We start from the raw sequence: 13,458 nt of genomic DNA, 5'->3' as shown, positions 1-13,458 counted from the left end.
TTCAGAGTTAGGGCATGGCGCTTATTCCTGAGGCCATCCTTTCTGAATTCTGGGGTTCCCAGAAAAGTCTCTTCATTCAGACTGGGCCAGAACTCCCATCTCCCAGCCCTTTCCAGCTTCTGGTAATCTCCATCCAGCAGTCAGCCCTGAAGAGTCCACTCTGCTAGGTCTCACAGAGCCTGCTTGTATAGCCTTACTTGTGGACTGGGCAGACTCACAGAGAAAGTGAGGTACACACTTGCAGTGTGCAGGGTGTGTGTGAGCGTGCCTCTGAGGTCTCTACAGGTTCTAGAAAGCCACAGATGCATACATTCCTTCCCCTGCAGTCTTGAACTCTATTCTCTGCCCCAACTGAGTGAGACTGGCCTGTTCTGCTTGGACTCGGTGGCCCTGCCTCTGGTGTTCAGAACGTGCCCTCAAGGCAGAAAGCTTGGGCGGCCACGGGGCTCACCTTACTTGCTTCTCAACTCTAAGGATCACAGTCTATGTTGCCTCTTGTCCAGGGCCTGAAAACAGTTGCCTCGTGTATTTTGTCCCGTGCTTTTGCCAACGCATGGCTCCTAGTGGCTGTTGACCAGTTGTCCCAGTGCTGCGTTTGCGGGCCTTCACATCATTGCGCTGAGTGGGGAGGCCAAGGCAGAGGTGACAGAGCAGTGGTTCTCAAACCTGTCTCCCTGTCTACCTCACATGGAACGCTTCTTTTAAATATTCTTTCCTGTGGCCCACTTCAGACTTGCTTGGTCAGCCCTGGAGACCTGGCCTCTGTTTTTAACCACTTCCCCTAAGTATTTGTGTAACAGCAACCAGGCCGGTCAGCCCGGACTAGAAAGGATTTCACTACTGACCATTGAGCACGGTTGGTATTTCAGTGTGGAACTGAACTAATGAAGAGCCAGCGTCTCAAAGTCAGTCTTATTCATACTGTGCAGATGCTTGGCTGACACCGGAAACAACTTGGAGAGGACTGGGTCGTTCGTGGGGCTTTTTGGCCACTGCTGTCTGCTTTTCTTCTCTTTCTCTTTCCTTCCTCTCCCATCTCAACTTATTCACCTTTTAATAGCCTAAGGGAAAAAAAAACCAATTATTTGGAACTTCTCATTCTTTTTCATAGTGATTTTGTTTTATCTTCAGTGCTTTGTTTCCCATTATTGTTATTATTTATCTTTTTAGGGAGACGTTGGAGAAGCAAGTATTTGCTATTTGGTGGCAGAAGATGTTTCAGCATCGAGAAAACCGCTTGGCGGAGAGGATGGTAAGTGGCCGTCCCTGAGGAGGTGCCTGGAACGGGCAGGACTTGCTTCAGACTTTGCGCTCACTGTCTCCTCTGCTCGGGACGTCACCCAGACCCACATTGCGGGGCGTCCTGCCTGTGACCAGGACTCACAAGGCAGGGCAGGGCAGGGCCTGGGGCATCTGTTGCCCTTGTCAGTGGAGTTTACATATGACTTCTGGGCCAAGGCAGCTCGTTAATGCCCATCTCTTTTGCCTTGGTCAGTAATTGTGGCCTATAGACTCTTTCTGGCTTCTATGCCCCCAGCTGCTGGACCGACTCTGTTCTCTCCCTGCCATCCTGCCCCAGGCCATCCTTCACTCAGAGCGGCAGCTCCTGCAGAGGTCCTGGTCCACGTGGCACCAGCGGGCAGCAGCACAGCACCGGGAGCGGCAGCGGACAGCAGCGGCCTGGGCCCACCGCCGCCACCGCCAGCTCAGGAGGGCTTTCTGCATCTGGAGAGACAGTGCCCGAGGGCTCAGAACAGAGTGAGGGGCCACTTCTGCCCCTGAAGCTCTTCCCCTCTCAGGCCAGCTTCGACCATAGTGGTAGACTCTCAGCTCTGAGTGCCTGTTGGAGGGTTGTGTTAGCCTAGGTCCTGGTTTTAAGTTCCAGAAATTTTGCCTGATATAGTCTATACAGAACCAGGGCTGTAGTGGGAGGATCCTGGGGTACTTCATGGAGCTCCCAGTCTCAGGAACTCGACTAGGGACAGACATGCTCCATGGATCTGAGGTCCTACGCACTGGATGCATCTCACTCACTGGGTGGGGTCCAGTGTGACCACGTCCAGAAAATAGACTGATGAGCCCGTTTCAGGATAGCTGAGCACCAGGACCAGCAGCTGTGGCCTAGGGGCAGGTGGTGGCAGTTTTTACCACACCATATGGTTGGAGACAGGGTGGGGCAGACAGCCCACATGGACACAGCAGACATTGTCCCGCTTTTAATGCTGTTCTGCATCCACTTTGTGCTGTGAGGATCTCCCCACTCAGATTCTGGCCACATTAATCTCCTGAGTCGCCAGCACATGAGTGTACTTCAGTGTACTTGAACCCTGTCAGGTTGGCTCCGAGAATTTGAGTAGATGCTCACTTTCCTGAGGGGAGAGCCCAAATCCTTTGGCAGCTCTTCAGAGGTCTTTTTTTTTTTTTTTTTTTTTTAAGATTTTATTTATTTATTTATTTGAGAGCATGAGTAAGAGAGCATGCTCACAAACAGGGGCAAAGAGAAAGGGAGAATCAGGCTCCTTGCTGAGTAGGGAGCCCAACCCAGGGCTTAATCCCAGGACCCTGCGATCATGACCTTTAGCCAAAGGCAGACACTTAACTGAATGAGCCATTCAGGTACCCCCAGAGAAGGTCTTGATTCCTCCCTCCCCACTAATTTAAGAACCACTAGACAGGGGCCTGGGACTGTGAGGGGTGTGGGTGGAAAGAGCCCTGGCCGGGTCCAGGCTGCAGTGCTGACTCCAGCCCTCCCCACAGGAAGACGGGCCTAGTGCTGGCTGCAGAGTTCCACTCCGCACGGCTCCTGCACCGGGCCTGGAACAGGTGGAAGGAGGTGAGGCTTTGGCACAGATGCCACCACGTGTGGTTGCGGACAGGTGGAGCTGGGTGTCAGCGTGACTCGGAACGGGCATGTGGGCTTGTCTTCCGCCCCTCGGCAGCCACCTGCCTCTGAGCACGGGAGACAGGCTGGGCAGCAGAGGGGCAAGCACTAACCTGGTTTCCTGAGGTGATTGGCTCAAACTCCCATGTTCTTCGGTTCTGGTCTGAATTCACTGAACCTAAAATTCTTGGTCTAACCATTTGCAGGCATCCTACTCAGGGTAAAAAGTGTGTCAACTGCCAAATGGCTTGAGCGTTTACCCTGAGTCAGGCTCTTGCCCCATCTGATCCCCACAAAGCCCTGAGAGATACCTAGTCATAGATGAGGCCTTGGCGGGGTGGGTGGGGCAGGTGAGAACCCCACGGGTGAAGATGGCGGCATGACTGAGCCCCTCCTGGCCCCCCCTCTGTCCGCAGGGCCTGGCTCTGCGCATTGCCGAGCGGCGGAAGCTGACACGCGCCCGCCTGCACCACCGGTGCACCGTGCTGCGGGGGGCGCTGTGCTCCTGGGTGGTAGGGGCTTCTGCTGGTCCCTCGGTCACCCCTTGCCTCGGGTGGGATGGGGGTGGGGTGGGGATCTTGTGTCCCTCCCTCGGTCTCCCTGCCCCTCCCAGAGGAGTCCCATAAGCCTCCGTGTGCCCACGACGGTGGGTCTCTCAGCCACGGGGCTGAGCTCTGGCATCCTTGCTTGGCAAAGTAAAAATGAGTGCCCTCTGGAGGGCCAGCCTCCACATCGAAGTGACCCCTTGTCCAGGAGGCCAGTGGCCTGACTTGCTAGGTGAGGACTTCACAAGACCATCTTCTCTGTTATCCAGGTGCTCTACTGGCATGGGACTCAGAGCTCTAGGCCAGTGCCCACCTCCAGCATCGCACCCCCTGGGAGGAGGGCCCCGGTTGAGGGAGGGACAAAGGAGGGAACTGGGCCCTGCGCCCGCCATTCCTCTTGGTCTCCCACAGACTTATCAGAGCCGGGTTCGGAGCATCCTCCAGGAGGTGGCGACCAGGGAGAGGCAGCACAAGAGGCGGCTACTGCGGTGAGTCTCCCCAGCATCTCTCACAGGGCCTCAGGATCAGGGCGCCCGCTCCAGCCCCAGGCAGGGCCAGGCTGGTGTGGAGGGAGGGCAGCCCAGCTCCTTGCACTGCTCACAGCGTTGCTGGGCTTTGCCACAGCAAGCACTCCATTCATTGGGTCACCCCCTGTCTGGAAGCTGCTGTGTGCAGACTGGGGCCTTGAGGAGGCAGCTGTCAACCTGGGCATCTGCGAGAGCCCCCTCCAGAGCTGCAGGGACCCCCTGTGCCTCAGCCTCCACTCAGTTGCCTCCCTGCTTGGCTCTCCAGGCCTTCCACAGATTCCAGAGGCATCTCTCACAGCCTTGGAGGTCACTCGCTCTCTCTGTTTCAGCTCCTGCTAAACCAACCTCTCACACTCTCCTTCCCGGCAGGCCTCCCTCATTCCGCTCTTTTCCTTCCTCCGTATTTGTTCAGCACATGGTATTCCATGCCGCCTGTGGGAGGTGGGCCTTGTGGACTTGCCACTTCTACCCTCCTTCAGGGAGGTCCCCATCCAGCCCCTCAGGCAGAGGGAGTGAGAAAGATGGAGTCGCTGAGCGAACTCTGCAGCAACTGCGGGGCAGGGGCCAACGGCCCTCCGCCACCTCCCGTCTATGTGCCTGTGGTGTGACTCACCTGTACTGTCACTGCCTGGTCACCACTGTGTGTCACGTACATGCACGAGGACATAGTATTTGGTCTTGTTCACCGTGGTGCCCCTGGGGCTCCCCCAGTGCCTGGCACGGAGCAGAGGCTCACCAGCCCTGTGTTGAGTGTGTCACCATAAATATGGCTGTTGGTGAGACTGATATTCTTAGGTACAAGGAGTCTGTCCTCAATTGAGGAGTGGGCTGAAGAAGCGGGAATGACTCACAGGAACCTCCCCCATCTCATACGCACTGGTGACACCCTCATCTCCCCGGCCCGTGTTCCTGCAGGAGTGTGTTCCGTCGCTGGAGAGAGAACACCCTGGCCCGTGTGCACAAAGCCCAGCAAAGCTCCCGAGCACGCGCTCACTACCAGCGAACCTTGTGTTCCAAGGTGAGGCCTGGGGAGACCAGCTGGTCGCCCAGGAGGGTTTGGGACCTCGCTCCTGCGAGGGGGTCACCCCGAAGCTAGGCACTGAACAAGGGACCCAGGACATGGGCTCACTCATCCTCCTCCATGCAGGGTTTTTTTTGCTGGATTATGAACCAATATCCGTTAAAACAAAAACACAGTGAGCAAACTGGTTATCAGAATCAGTACTTCCTACACATGTGGAATTTTCCACTGGGACAAGCCATGTCAGTGTGGCCCTCCTTCTCTTCATCTGTCAGAGGATGTTCATTGTGGCTGATTTTGTGGCTGCAGAGGCTTTCTCAAAAGTGTAGAGCACCCCGGGAATGTGAGATTGTTGGTCATCGTCTGTGGGAAGTGGCCCCAAAATGCCACCTGGTGGGGCCTGTCCTATGTGCTGCAAGAGGGAGGGCGTGCCAGCTCACGACCCTGGGAGGAAGGCGTATTATGCAACAGGGTAGTTCAGAAATGAAGGGACAGCAGTGGTCCCGGCACTGGGGGCTGTTTTAGAGAGAAGGATTTTTGCCAGGAGCTCTGAACAGCAGTGGTTCTCCCACTGGAAGGCCGGGGAAGACTGGTCCTGACAACTTGGAAGCCTCCAGAGGGTGAAGAACTGTGACAAAGTCAAGGCCTAGTCTGCTGTCAGACTTGCTTGGCTTCTGGCTGGGAAGGCAGGCCTTTTTTGCAGAGAATGGAATTTGTGCCTAAGGAGCTGGGGAGCAGGCAACCCCGGCTGCTTGACTTCTTTGTAAAGTGCTCTGCTAGTGTGATTTCATGGATTGCATGAAGATGCACGCATCTAATGTACAGCTTCGTTCAACACCTAATAATGGAACAAATGCCCATGGGACGCCTTGACTTCTTGATGGCGTGCTCAGAAGTTGAACTCCTATAGAACAGTTCATTGCCTGGGATACTTTGCTTCCTGTGGGACTGGGGGCTTTGGTCCATGGCCTGGGGTCTGTGCTTCTGGCCGGTGTTTTCCGGAACATGTGTGGGTGCCATGTCCCTGCTCAGTCCCACAGCGCTGGGCGTCCCGGGAAGTCAGGCTCTGCTCTTCATCTGTCCCTTAGGTCCTGATGCAGTGGCGGGAGGCTGCATCCGTGCAGATATACTACCGACAGCAGGAGGACTGTGCCATTAAGGAGGCCCAGAAGGTGCTGGATAGGGGTGAGTGGAGTTCCTGGCAGCTGGGGAGGGGGCTCTGAAGGACATAGAACTGTCTCGTGTTCCATCTCTTCCCCCTCAGTCTTTGTATTCTTCTACCCTGTGTGAGTTTTCTGTTGCTGAGATAACAGTACTGCGGACTGGGAGGTTTCCACCAGCAGAAGATTGTTCTCTTGGCCTTCTGGAGGCCATGTCTGAAACTGGGGTGTTAGCGGGGCCATGATTCCTGTGAAGGCTGGAGGGGAGAATCCTTCCTTGCCTCTTTCAGCCTCTGACAGCCCCAGCAGTCCTTGGTGTTTACTGGCTCACAGACCCATCCCTCCAGCCTCGGCCTCTGCGGGCACAGGGCTATCTGCCCTGCTACCACCTCTCTCAGAAGGATGCCAGTCCTCCTGGGTTAAGGGCCTGCCCTGCTCCAGGGTGGTGTCAGCTGACTACACTGACCGTCTTGCCGAGTCACAGCAGTTTGGAGGTTCAGGATGAGGTTCCGGGTTTGGGAGGAGGGGTAACCATTCAACCCAGCGTGTCACAGCGTTCTCTTCCCAGCCAGTTGCCAACCAGTTGATGTTCAGGTGTAAGACCGAGGCTTAGTATCTGATTCTCATGAAGGAATCAAGGGGAGGGAGTTTGCTTCCTTGTGTCGCTGGGTCCTTGTGTGTTCAGGGAGTAGTGGCCTTGGGCAGCCTGACTCCCTGCTGTACAGAGAGCCTGGGGAAGACCGTCAGATAGGAGCACAGGTGAGATGCAGGGAAACTGAGGCCCATGGCCCTGCAGTAGGGACATGAGCAGTGGTTAGAATAAATGACAATACAACCGGAAATGAAAACAAATTTTTTAAATCGGACTGGAGGGAAGACAGGTCAAGTTGTTGGTTTGCTCCAGGACAAAAACTGATAAACTGGTTTGGTTCTGACTGCACTATTTATGTGACTAAACACACATCTCTGCTTTCCTTTGGGCAGAGCCCTGGGGGTCAAACATCCCGCACCTACTCCACGCTAGTGTGCTTCTCTGTGTCCTTAAGCTGCCCCCCCACCCCAGAAACCAGTGCTGTTTCCAGGTGTCTCCCAAGAAAGAAGCTGAGGGGTTTGGCCCATTCTGGGGCCTCTGTTTGGGCAGAGCTTTGGCATCAGCACTGCAGAGGCCTTGCCAGTGGGGGTCAGGTGGCCATAGCAGGTGTTAGAGGGGACAGGCACAGGCTGCACCCTGGACTGCAGGACCGAGGGGCAAGCAGCTTTCCATGGAAGGTGTTGGGTGGCACACGGTGGGCCCTGGGATTGCTGTGTCCTTTACAGGTGGTACAAGGATTTGGGAGACCACAAGACAAGACACTGTGTTCTCGGCACATAGCAGATGTGCACTCAGTGCCTGCGGAACCATTTCTGGGCTTAGTTAAGGCCTCGAGTCTCAGGCACACCTTGGCAGCCCAAGGGCGGGGCTGAGTGCTGGAGGAGGAGGAGTTCAGGGTAATGTGTCCTAAGACACATTCAACAGAGTGTCTGATACGGGCAGGGTCAGGTGCTGGCTGTGTGGCCCCATTAAGGCCTCTCTGAGCCTCAGTTTCCCCATCTGCAAAATGGAATAATAGTAGCTGCCTTGTGGGGTTGTCGTAAGGACCCAGTGAGAGGTACACCCTGGAAGCAGTATGCAGGAAGTATCAGCACTTGGTCCTAAGGCTTCACCTCCAGGCCTACAAACCTGCCCTCCCTGCCCCTCCAGCAGTTCCCAGAGGACACCCCCATCTTGGCATCAGTGCCTTAGTATCTGTTGTCTATAAAAGAAACTTGTCTCAGGGCTTAAGAAAAGGGAAAAACCTAAAAAAAAAAAGAAGAAGAAGAAGAGGAAAGTGCTTGCTCCCCCTTGAGAATCTGGTGACACAGAAACAAAATGCATGCAGTAGCCTCTGCCTGCCTGCAGCACCCAGAATAGCAGACGCTGTGCCTCCTCCAAGGCCTGGTTGGAGCAGCTTAGACTCTCTGAGCCTGGGTTTCCTCCCAGGCCAAATAGGGCCATGGCCCCCATGGTACCCATGGGGGTACGTAGTCACCGTCGACAGGCGGGTGGTTCTGGCTGACTCTTTGGGGGCACAATAGTAAACGGCACACCAGGTTCTGGTCCCCAGGGTGCTCATGGCCACTGAAGGTGGCCACAGCTGTCAACACACAGTGGCCACCGTCCCCATGTGGCGGTTTCACCGAGTGGGGGCTGACACCCCAGCTCTACCCCGACACAACCTTTTCAGCTCTCTGAACCTTGCAGATTGGTTTGTAGAAACCTCCAAAAAAGTAAACACTGACTTGGATCTGCCTTAGGTTGTCTCAGGACGTGGTTTCGGCGCTGGCGGGACCGAGGCCAGAGGGCGGCCCAGCAGAGAGCCCAGCTCAGGAGGGCGGCTGCACACCACGGCTGGCGGCTGCTGCTGCGAGCTCTGGCCCAGTGGAAGGCGCACCATCTGGGCTGCATCAGGAAGCGGGTGAGGCAAGCGGTGGCTCCCGGGCCAGGAGACCACCACCTGGGGAAGAGGAGTGCTCTGTGGCAGAACCCACGACTGCCAGGATGGGTGCTGGGTGGTTGCCGCCCTGCAGGCACAAGGCTGCAGGGACCTTTCTGGGAAGGCTGAGGGAAGCCAGCCTCTGGGTCGGGTCTCCCCCAGGCACCAGATGGCCCAAGAGGGAAACCTAGCTCATCCTGAAGGGTGGGGTGTCAGAGCTCGATGCTCCTGCCTGGTACAGGAAGCCTTAGCTTCATCCAGGACTCTTCTTGGAGATGGGAGGACAGTTCTCTTGGGCCGAGAGCCTTTCACCACAAGGCTGTGCCCAGATGATTGGGATGCAGGGCCCTGACTGCTTTTAGCTGCTCTCTCCCCAGCTCCTGCAAAGGCAGGGTGCCCAGCTCCTGGCCCAGACCCGCAGCCGGGCCTGCTTCCGCCAGTGGAAACAACAGGTGGGAGCCAAGGAGAAGCCCCTTCCCCCTCCCACTGCCTCCTGAACCCACATTTATTATTTTTATTTATTTAATCTCTATACCCAACATGGGGCTCAAACTCACAACCCCAAGATCAAGAGTCACATACTCCATGGCACCCCCACATTTAAAATTTTAAATTCCACCCTTGTCTGAGGGCTCCCCCAACCCTGGTCATTTCCCGGCACTGCCCAGTTCCTTCCATCTGTGACCTATACAAGCCCATCACTTCAGGGCCCTGTTTCTACAGTGTCACATTAGGGTATTATCCAAAAATTAATATGAATGCATTTTAAGTCTTCACCAAGGACGTGCTAAAACACCAGGCAGGGTTGCATCGTGCCCAGCAGACCTTCCTGTGCCCAGCACTCTGCCCCACTCACTCCCTTCCCCCAGAGCTCTGCCTTTGTTCTTCCCAGAGGATCACTCCTTGGTCCACCAACTCAGGGCCAGGCAGCACTGGGCCCTTCCCAGTGGAGGGAGGGCAGCCTTACTAGAAAAGGGTCTCAGAGTGACCAGGTCCCTGTGGTCAGAGTGGCCTCCCTGACTTCCATAATCTTCTTTTTCTGGCACATAGCTGGCGAACAGGAGGCGGGAACAGCAGGGCACAGCCCGGGCCCTGTGGTTCTGGTCCTTCTCACTACAGGCAAAGGTAATAGGGGCTCCACACCCAGCTGTCCCTGTACGCCTCGGGGGAGGCCAGGGTGGGTCGTGGGCACAGCCCTGGGGGGAGCCTTAAGCAGGGAGAACTGGGCCTCCTCTCCTCTCTCCGGAGGTGTGGGCCTCGTGGCTGGGCTTTGTGCTGGAGAGGAGAAGAAAGAAGGCGCGTCAGGAGCAGGCCGTACAGGCCTACCAGCAGCAGCTCCTCCGGGAGGGTGCCACACGCCTTTTACGGTTCGCGGGTGGCATGAAGGCCCTCCGGCAGCAGCTGCATGCCCAGCAGCAGGTGCAGGTGAGGGTCCCCCGCCTTCTCACGGGGAGCGGGTCAGACACAGCACGACTTGACCAGACGCCCGTTGCAGGCGGCTCACAGTCTCCACCGTGCGGTCCATCGCTGTGCCATGCTCTGGAAACAGAAGGTTCTGGGCCAGGACAGGGAGACTCATTCTACCACATCCACCATGCCCAGGAGGAGAGTGACATTTGACAGTCCCCTTTCCAGCTATGTTGCAGCTGGGGCTGGGGATGCTGCTCCGGAGACCAAGAAGCCACCAGTTCCTCATGGGCCCTGGGGGGCTCGGGGCAGCCTGTCCCTGGCTGCTGGGGACCCCCACCTCCTAGAGCTGTGAGTAGCCCATCCCTCGCCTCTTCCTCCTTGCTTTTTGCCTGGAGCAGAAATTTGCACTACACAAGGAGGTCCCAGCTGAACCTTGTGGACCCCTTTCTCTAGCAGGATCCTGTCCCTCCCATTCCATCAGCCCCAAATAAAGGGACCGCAGCCTCTGTTCCTGCAGAATGTGGGGGAGAGAACATGTAGGTTTTAAAAAAGGAATCGGCTGTCGGGCAGCCCCGCCCTCACGCCCCCAGACCTGCCAGTCACCCTGCTTCTCCCCTTCTGACCAGGAAACCCCACTGTTTGTAACCTGGCCCATCCCTGCACACGGGGCTGACCCAGCTGTTGGTTCCCAGAGTGACCGGCACTGCCTGAGCCTCAGTCTGCTTCCCTTGGCACCGGATCCCAACAGGGCCTGACCCGGAAGAGTCAGGAAGAGTGTGCTCCTCCTCTGATGTGGGAGGGGCACCTGTGTCACTGGGTAGCTGCAGAGGTCAAATGAAATGAGGCGGGTGAGGCACCCCCACGACATCAGGCTCACTTCATTGGAATTACTGAAAGTACTCTGTGGCCCAGGTCCACTCCCCGTCACCTGCGGACCGTAGGCCAGCAGTTTCCGTTTCCCTGTAAGATTGGAGGGGGGACTGGATGCCCTAGGTAGGCGAGAGGACTAGGCCTGTTTTTCTTCCCAGCAATGATGCCCGCTTGGCAAGAAAGCAGCCTCGACGCCCACATTTCCTGCTGGAGCTGGAGCCGAGCCAGAGGCCCCTGGGGTGTGGCACCCTTGGGGGGAAAGGGTATATGGTGTGGTCCTAGGGTGGGTGGCTTCCTTTCCTTCCTGCTTCTCAGGCCAGGTACCAGGGCCTGACCAGCTCCTGTTGTCCCTCTGCTTAGGCCCAAGGCACCACAGGAATGTGACTCAGGCATGGCCCAGCCAGCAGGCCCTGCCCTGATGAGGCCTTTCCTACCAGCAGCCTGGACAGCCCTGGTCCCAAGCAGCCCCCTGCCCCAGCCCAAGGCCCTGCTGAGTCACCCTGGCCCAAAGCTGCCCCCCGCGTTGAATACAGGCCCAGAGCTACTGCCCCCTTCATCCTTCATGCCATGTGTGGTGGAAATCCCTGCCAGGGTAAGTCCTCCTAGTCACCTGGGGTCTTGTTCTTTGGTCTGGCCTTCAGTGCTCTTCTCACACTCTCAGTGCTGTAGCCACAGCAGTACTCACTGCTTCCAGAGCACTACCGGCTCAGGGAGATGGAGAGAGGCCACTCCTGCCTTTACCAAGTAGAGGTGCCCCTGCCCTAGGAACACAGTAGGGAAAGGCTGCTGGGCCCCTGCTTGTGAAGCTCATGTCGCAGAGGTGGGGACCAAAGAGCCCTGGACATGGATGAAGACACTGCAGATCACGAGGGTCCTGCAGGCCCAGGGGAAATACTTGGATTTTCAGTAGAAAGCGATGGGGGCTGGTTGGCAGCCGTGATCCCATGGGCCAGCACAGGGTGCCAGGGGCCAGGATTAAGTGGTGACTGTGGCTGTGGGCAGAGCCCATCGTGGGAGGCAGGCTAGGCAGGACCTGCTCCGATGGGTTTGATAAGGGAGGAAGGAATCCAGGATGACTTTTGGACTTCTGGCTTGAATAACTTCAGGAATAATGAGTTCCTTACTGAAAGAGGGAAAATGGGGCGGGGGGGGGGGGTAGGGGCCTGCTTGGGATAAAGCCTGAACAGTCTGTCGTGAACCTGTTAAATTTAAGATAAAGCAACAAGATTCTGAGTGTGGCCCTTGGGAAGGTGGTGAGCAAAACTGAGAGTCTGCAATGTAGTTGTTGAAGGTAAACCCCTGGGAACCAAACAGGTCACCTTGGAGAAGGTGGCGGCTCCCTGGGGCATATGACAGCCAGATAGAGGAGTCTGGGCAGGGACAGCAAGGGGGTGCGAGAAGGCACAAGTGCTCAGTAATAGAGGAGACAGTGGCAGAGTTGGGGTCCCCCAAGAGTTGGTGCCCAGAGAGCTGGGCGAAGGTCACCAGTAGAGGAAAGGAGGGTTGGGGATGTGTGGTCTGACCAGGACAATTGCCCTGGACCACTTTTCCTCACTGAACTGCAGGGGCACAGCTCAGAATGAGGTGGGGGTCAAACAGCTGCTCAGGATGGGCTGAACCAGGCCCTAGGGTAGGGGTGGGACTGGACTGCACAGGTGTGGGGTGTTCCTTGCGCTGCTTGTGCAACTTCCTCAGGTCTGAAGAAAGGGGCAGGGCCAGACCCGGCCTGGGTGAGCTGGTCAAGTCCAAGACCTCACCCCCCCAGACCCCTGCAGTGGGCGACCTGGTGCGTCTCCCCCAGTCTTCCTCCCTGCTTCTGTGTTCATCTGTTCTCCCTTTACAGGTGTCTGCACAACCCACCACCCCTGGGCTGACACACCAGGCCTCGCCATCCCCAGCCAGCGTCCCTCACTCCCGCCTCCTGCTTCCTGGGGACTTCACAGGCACGGGGCCTGGGGCTGGCTCCACAGCCAAGTGGGTGCACCTGAAGCCTGACAGCATTGTAAGTGCTCAGGTCACTCCCAGTACCTGGGATCCCTCCACTCAGCCCTGGCCTAGCCGCAAGGGTAGTCAAGATCCAGCTTGTTCTGTCACCAAGAGCCACATGGACCTGGAGGCTGAGCTTGAGAGTATCCAGAAGCAACTGCAGGATTACCAGACCATGAAGCAGAACCTCTCGTAAGACCCAGAACCACCCCCCCGCCAGCTGTTCCCCAGATCTGGCTGTGAGGGTCCTTGGGCCCACCCAAGGTGCTTGCCCAGCTGGGTGGGGGAGGGTGGGGGGGGCTGGCAAGGGAACTGCACCGCCCTCCTCGAGCCTCCCCACCCCCAGAAGTAGCAGATAGGCTGCTTCCCTACCTGGAGGCAAAGCCAAGGGCCTGGACAGGCTGGCAGCATGTGTCTCCCTCCGGCAGGTCCTGCCAGCGACAAGCAAAAAGCCTGCGCCGGTGGCTGGAGCTGAGCCAGGAGGAGCCCAGGCCTGAGGACCAGGAAGCAGAGCGGCAGGTGCAGGAAGAACTACAGGAGGTGAG

The 13,458-nt window shown here is 57.1% G+C and overlaps 1 protein-coding gene across 12 annotated transcripts in view; it reads left to right on the top strand.

The window, feature by feature from the left end:
* Positions 1-13,458, top strand: part of SFI1 (SFI1 centrin binding protein) — a 105,460-nt gene that overhangs the window by 91,718 nt on the left and 284 nt on the right. For 9 of the 12 annotated variants that reach the window (XM_032309961.1, XM_032309962.1, XM_032309964.1 and 6 more), the window contains 16 exons: positions 1,171-1,252; positions 1,580-1,758; positions 2,758-2,833; positions 3,298-3,393; positions 3,838-3,914; positions 4,869-4,971; positions 6,063-6,159; positions 8,469-8,629; positions 9,025-9,099; positions 9,698-9,772; positions 9,896-10,072; positions 10,143-10,405; positions 11,086-11,190; positions 11,288-11,519; positions 12,771-13,105; positions 13,342-13,453. In XM_032309961.1, the coding sequence (XP_032165852.1) occupies positions 1,171-1,252; positions 1,580-1,758; positions 2,758-2,833; positions 3,298-3,393; positions 3,838-3,914; positions 4,869-4,971; positions 6,063-6,159; positions 8,469-8,629; positions 9,025-9,099; positions 9,698-9,772; positions 9,896-10,072; positions 10,143-10,405; positions 11,086-11,190; positions 11,288-11,519; positions 12,771-13,105; positions 13,342-13,453 (2,245 nt within the window). The remainder of the gene's footprint in view (positions 1-1,170; positions 1,253-1,579; positions 1,759-2,757; positions 2,834-3,297; positions 3,394-3,837; positions 3,915-4,868; positions 4,972-6,062; positions 6,160-8,468; positions 8,630-9,024; positions 9,100-9,697; positions 9,773-9,895; positions 10,073-10,142; positions 10,406-11,085; positions 11,191-11,287; positions 11,520-12,770; positions 13,106-13,341; positions 13,454-13,458) is intronic. The other 3 variants (XM_032309971.1, XM_032309969.1, XM_032309972.1) reach the window with 3 other exon arrangements.

Source organism: Mustela erminea, chromosome 13 (genome assembly GCF_009829155.1).
Source record: "Mustela erminea isolate mMusErm1 chromosome 13, mMusErm1.Pri, whole genome shotgun sequence".
In the NCBI taxonomy this organism is placed as follows: Eukaryota; Metazoa; Chordata; class Mammalia; order Carnivora; family Mustelidae; genus Mustela; species Mustela erminea.
This window is presented reverse-complemented; position numbering and strand designations above follow the sequence as displayed.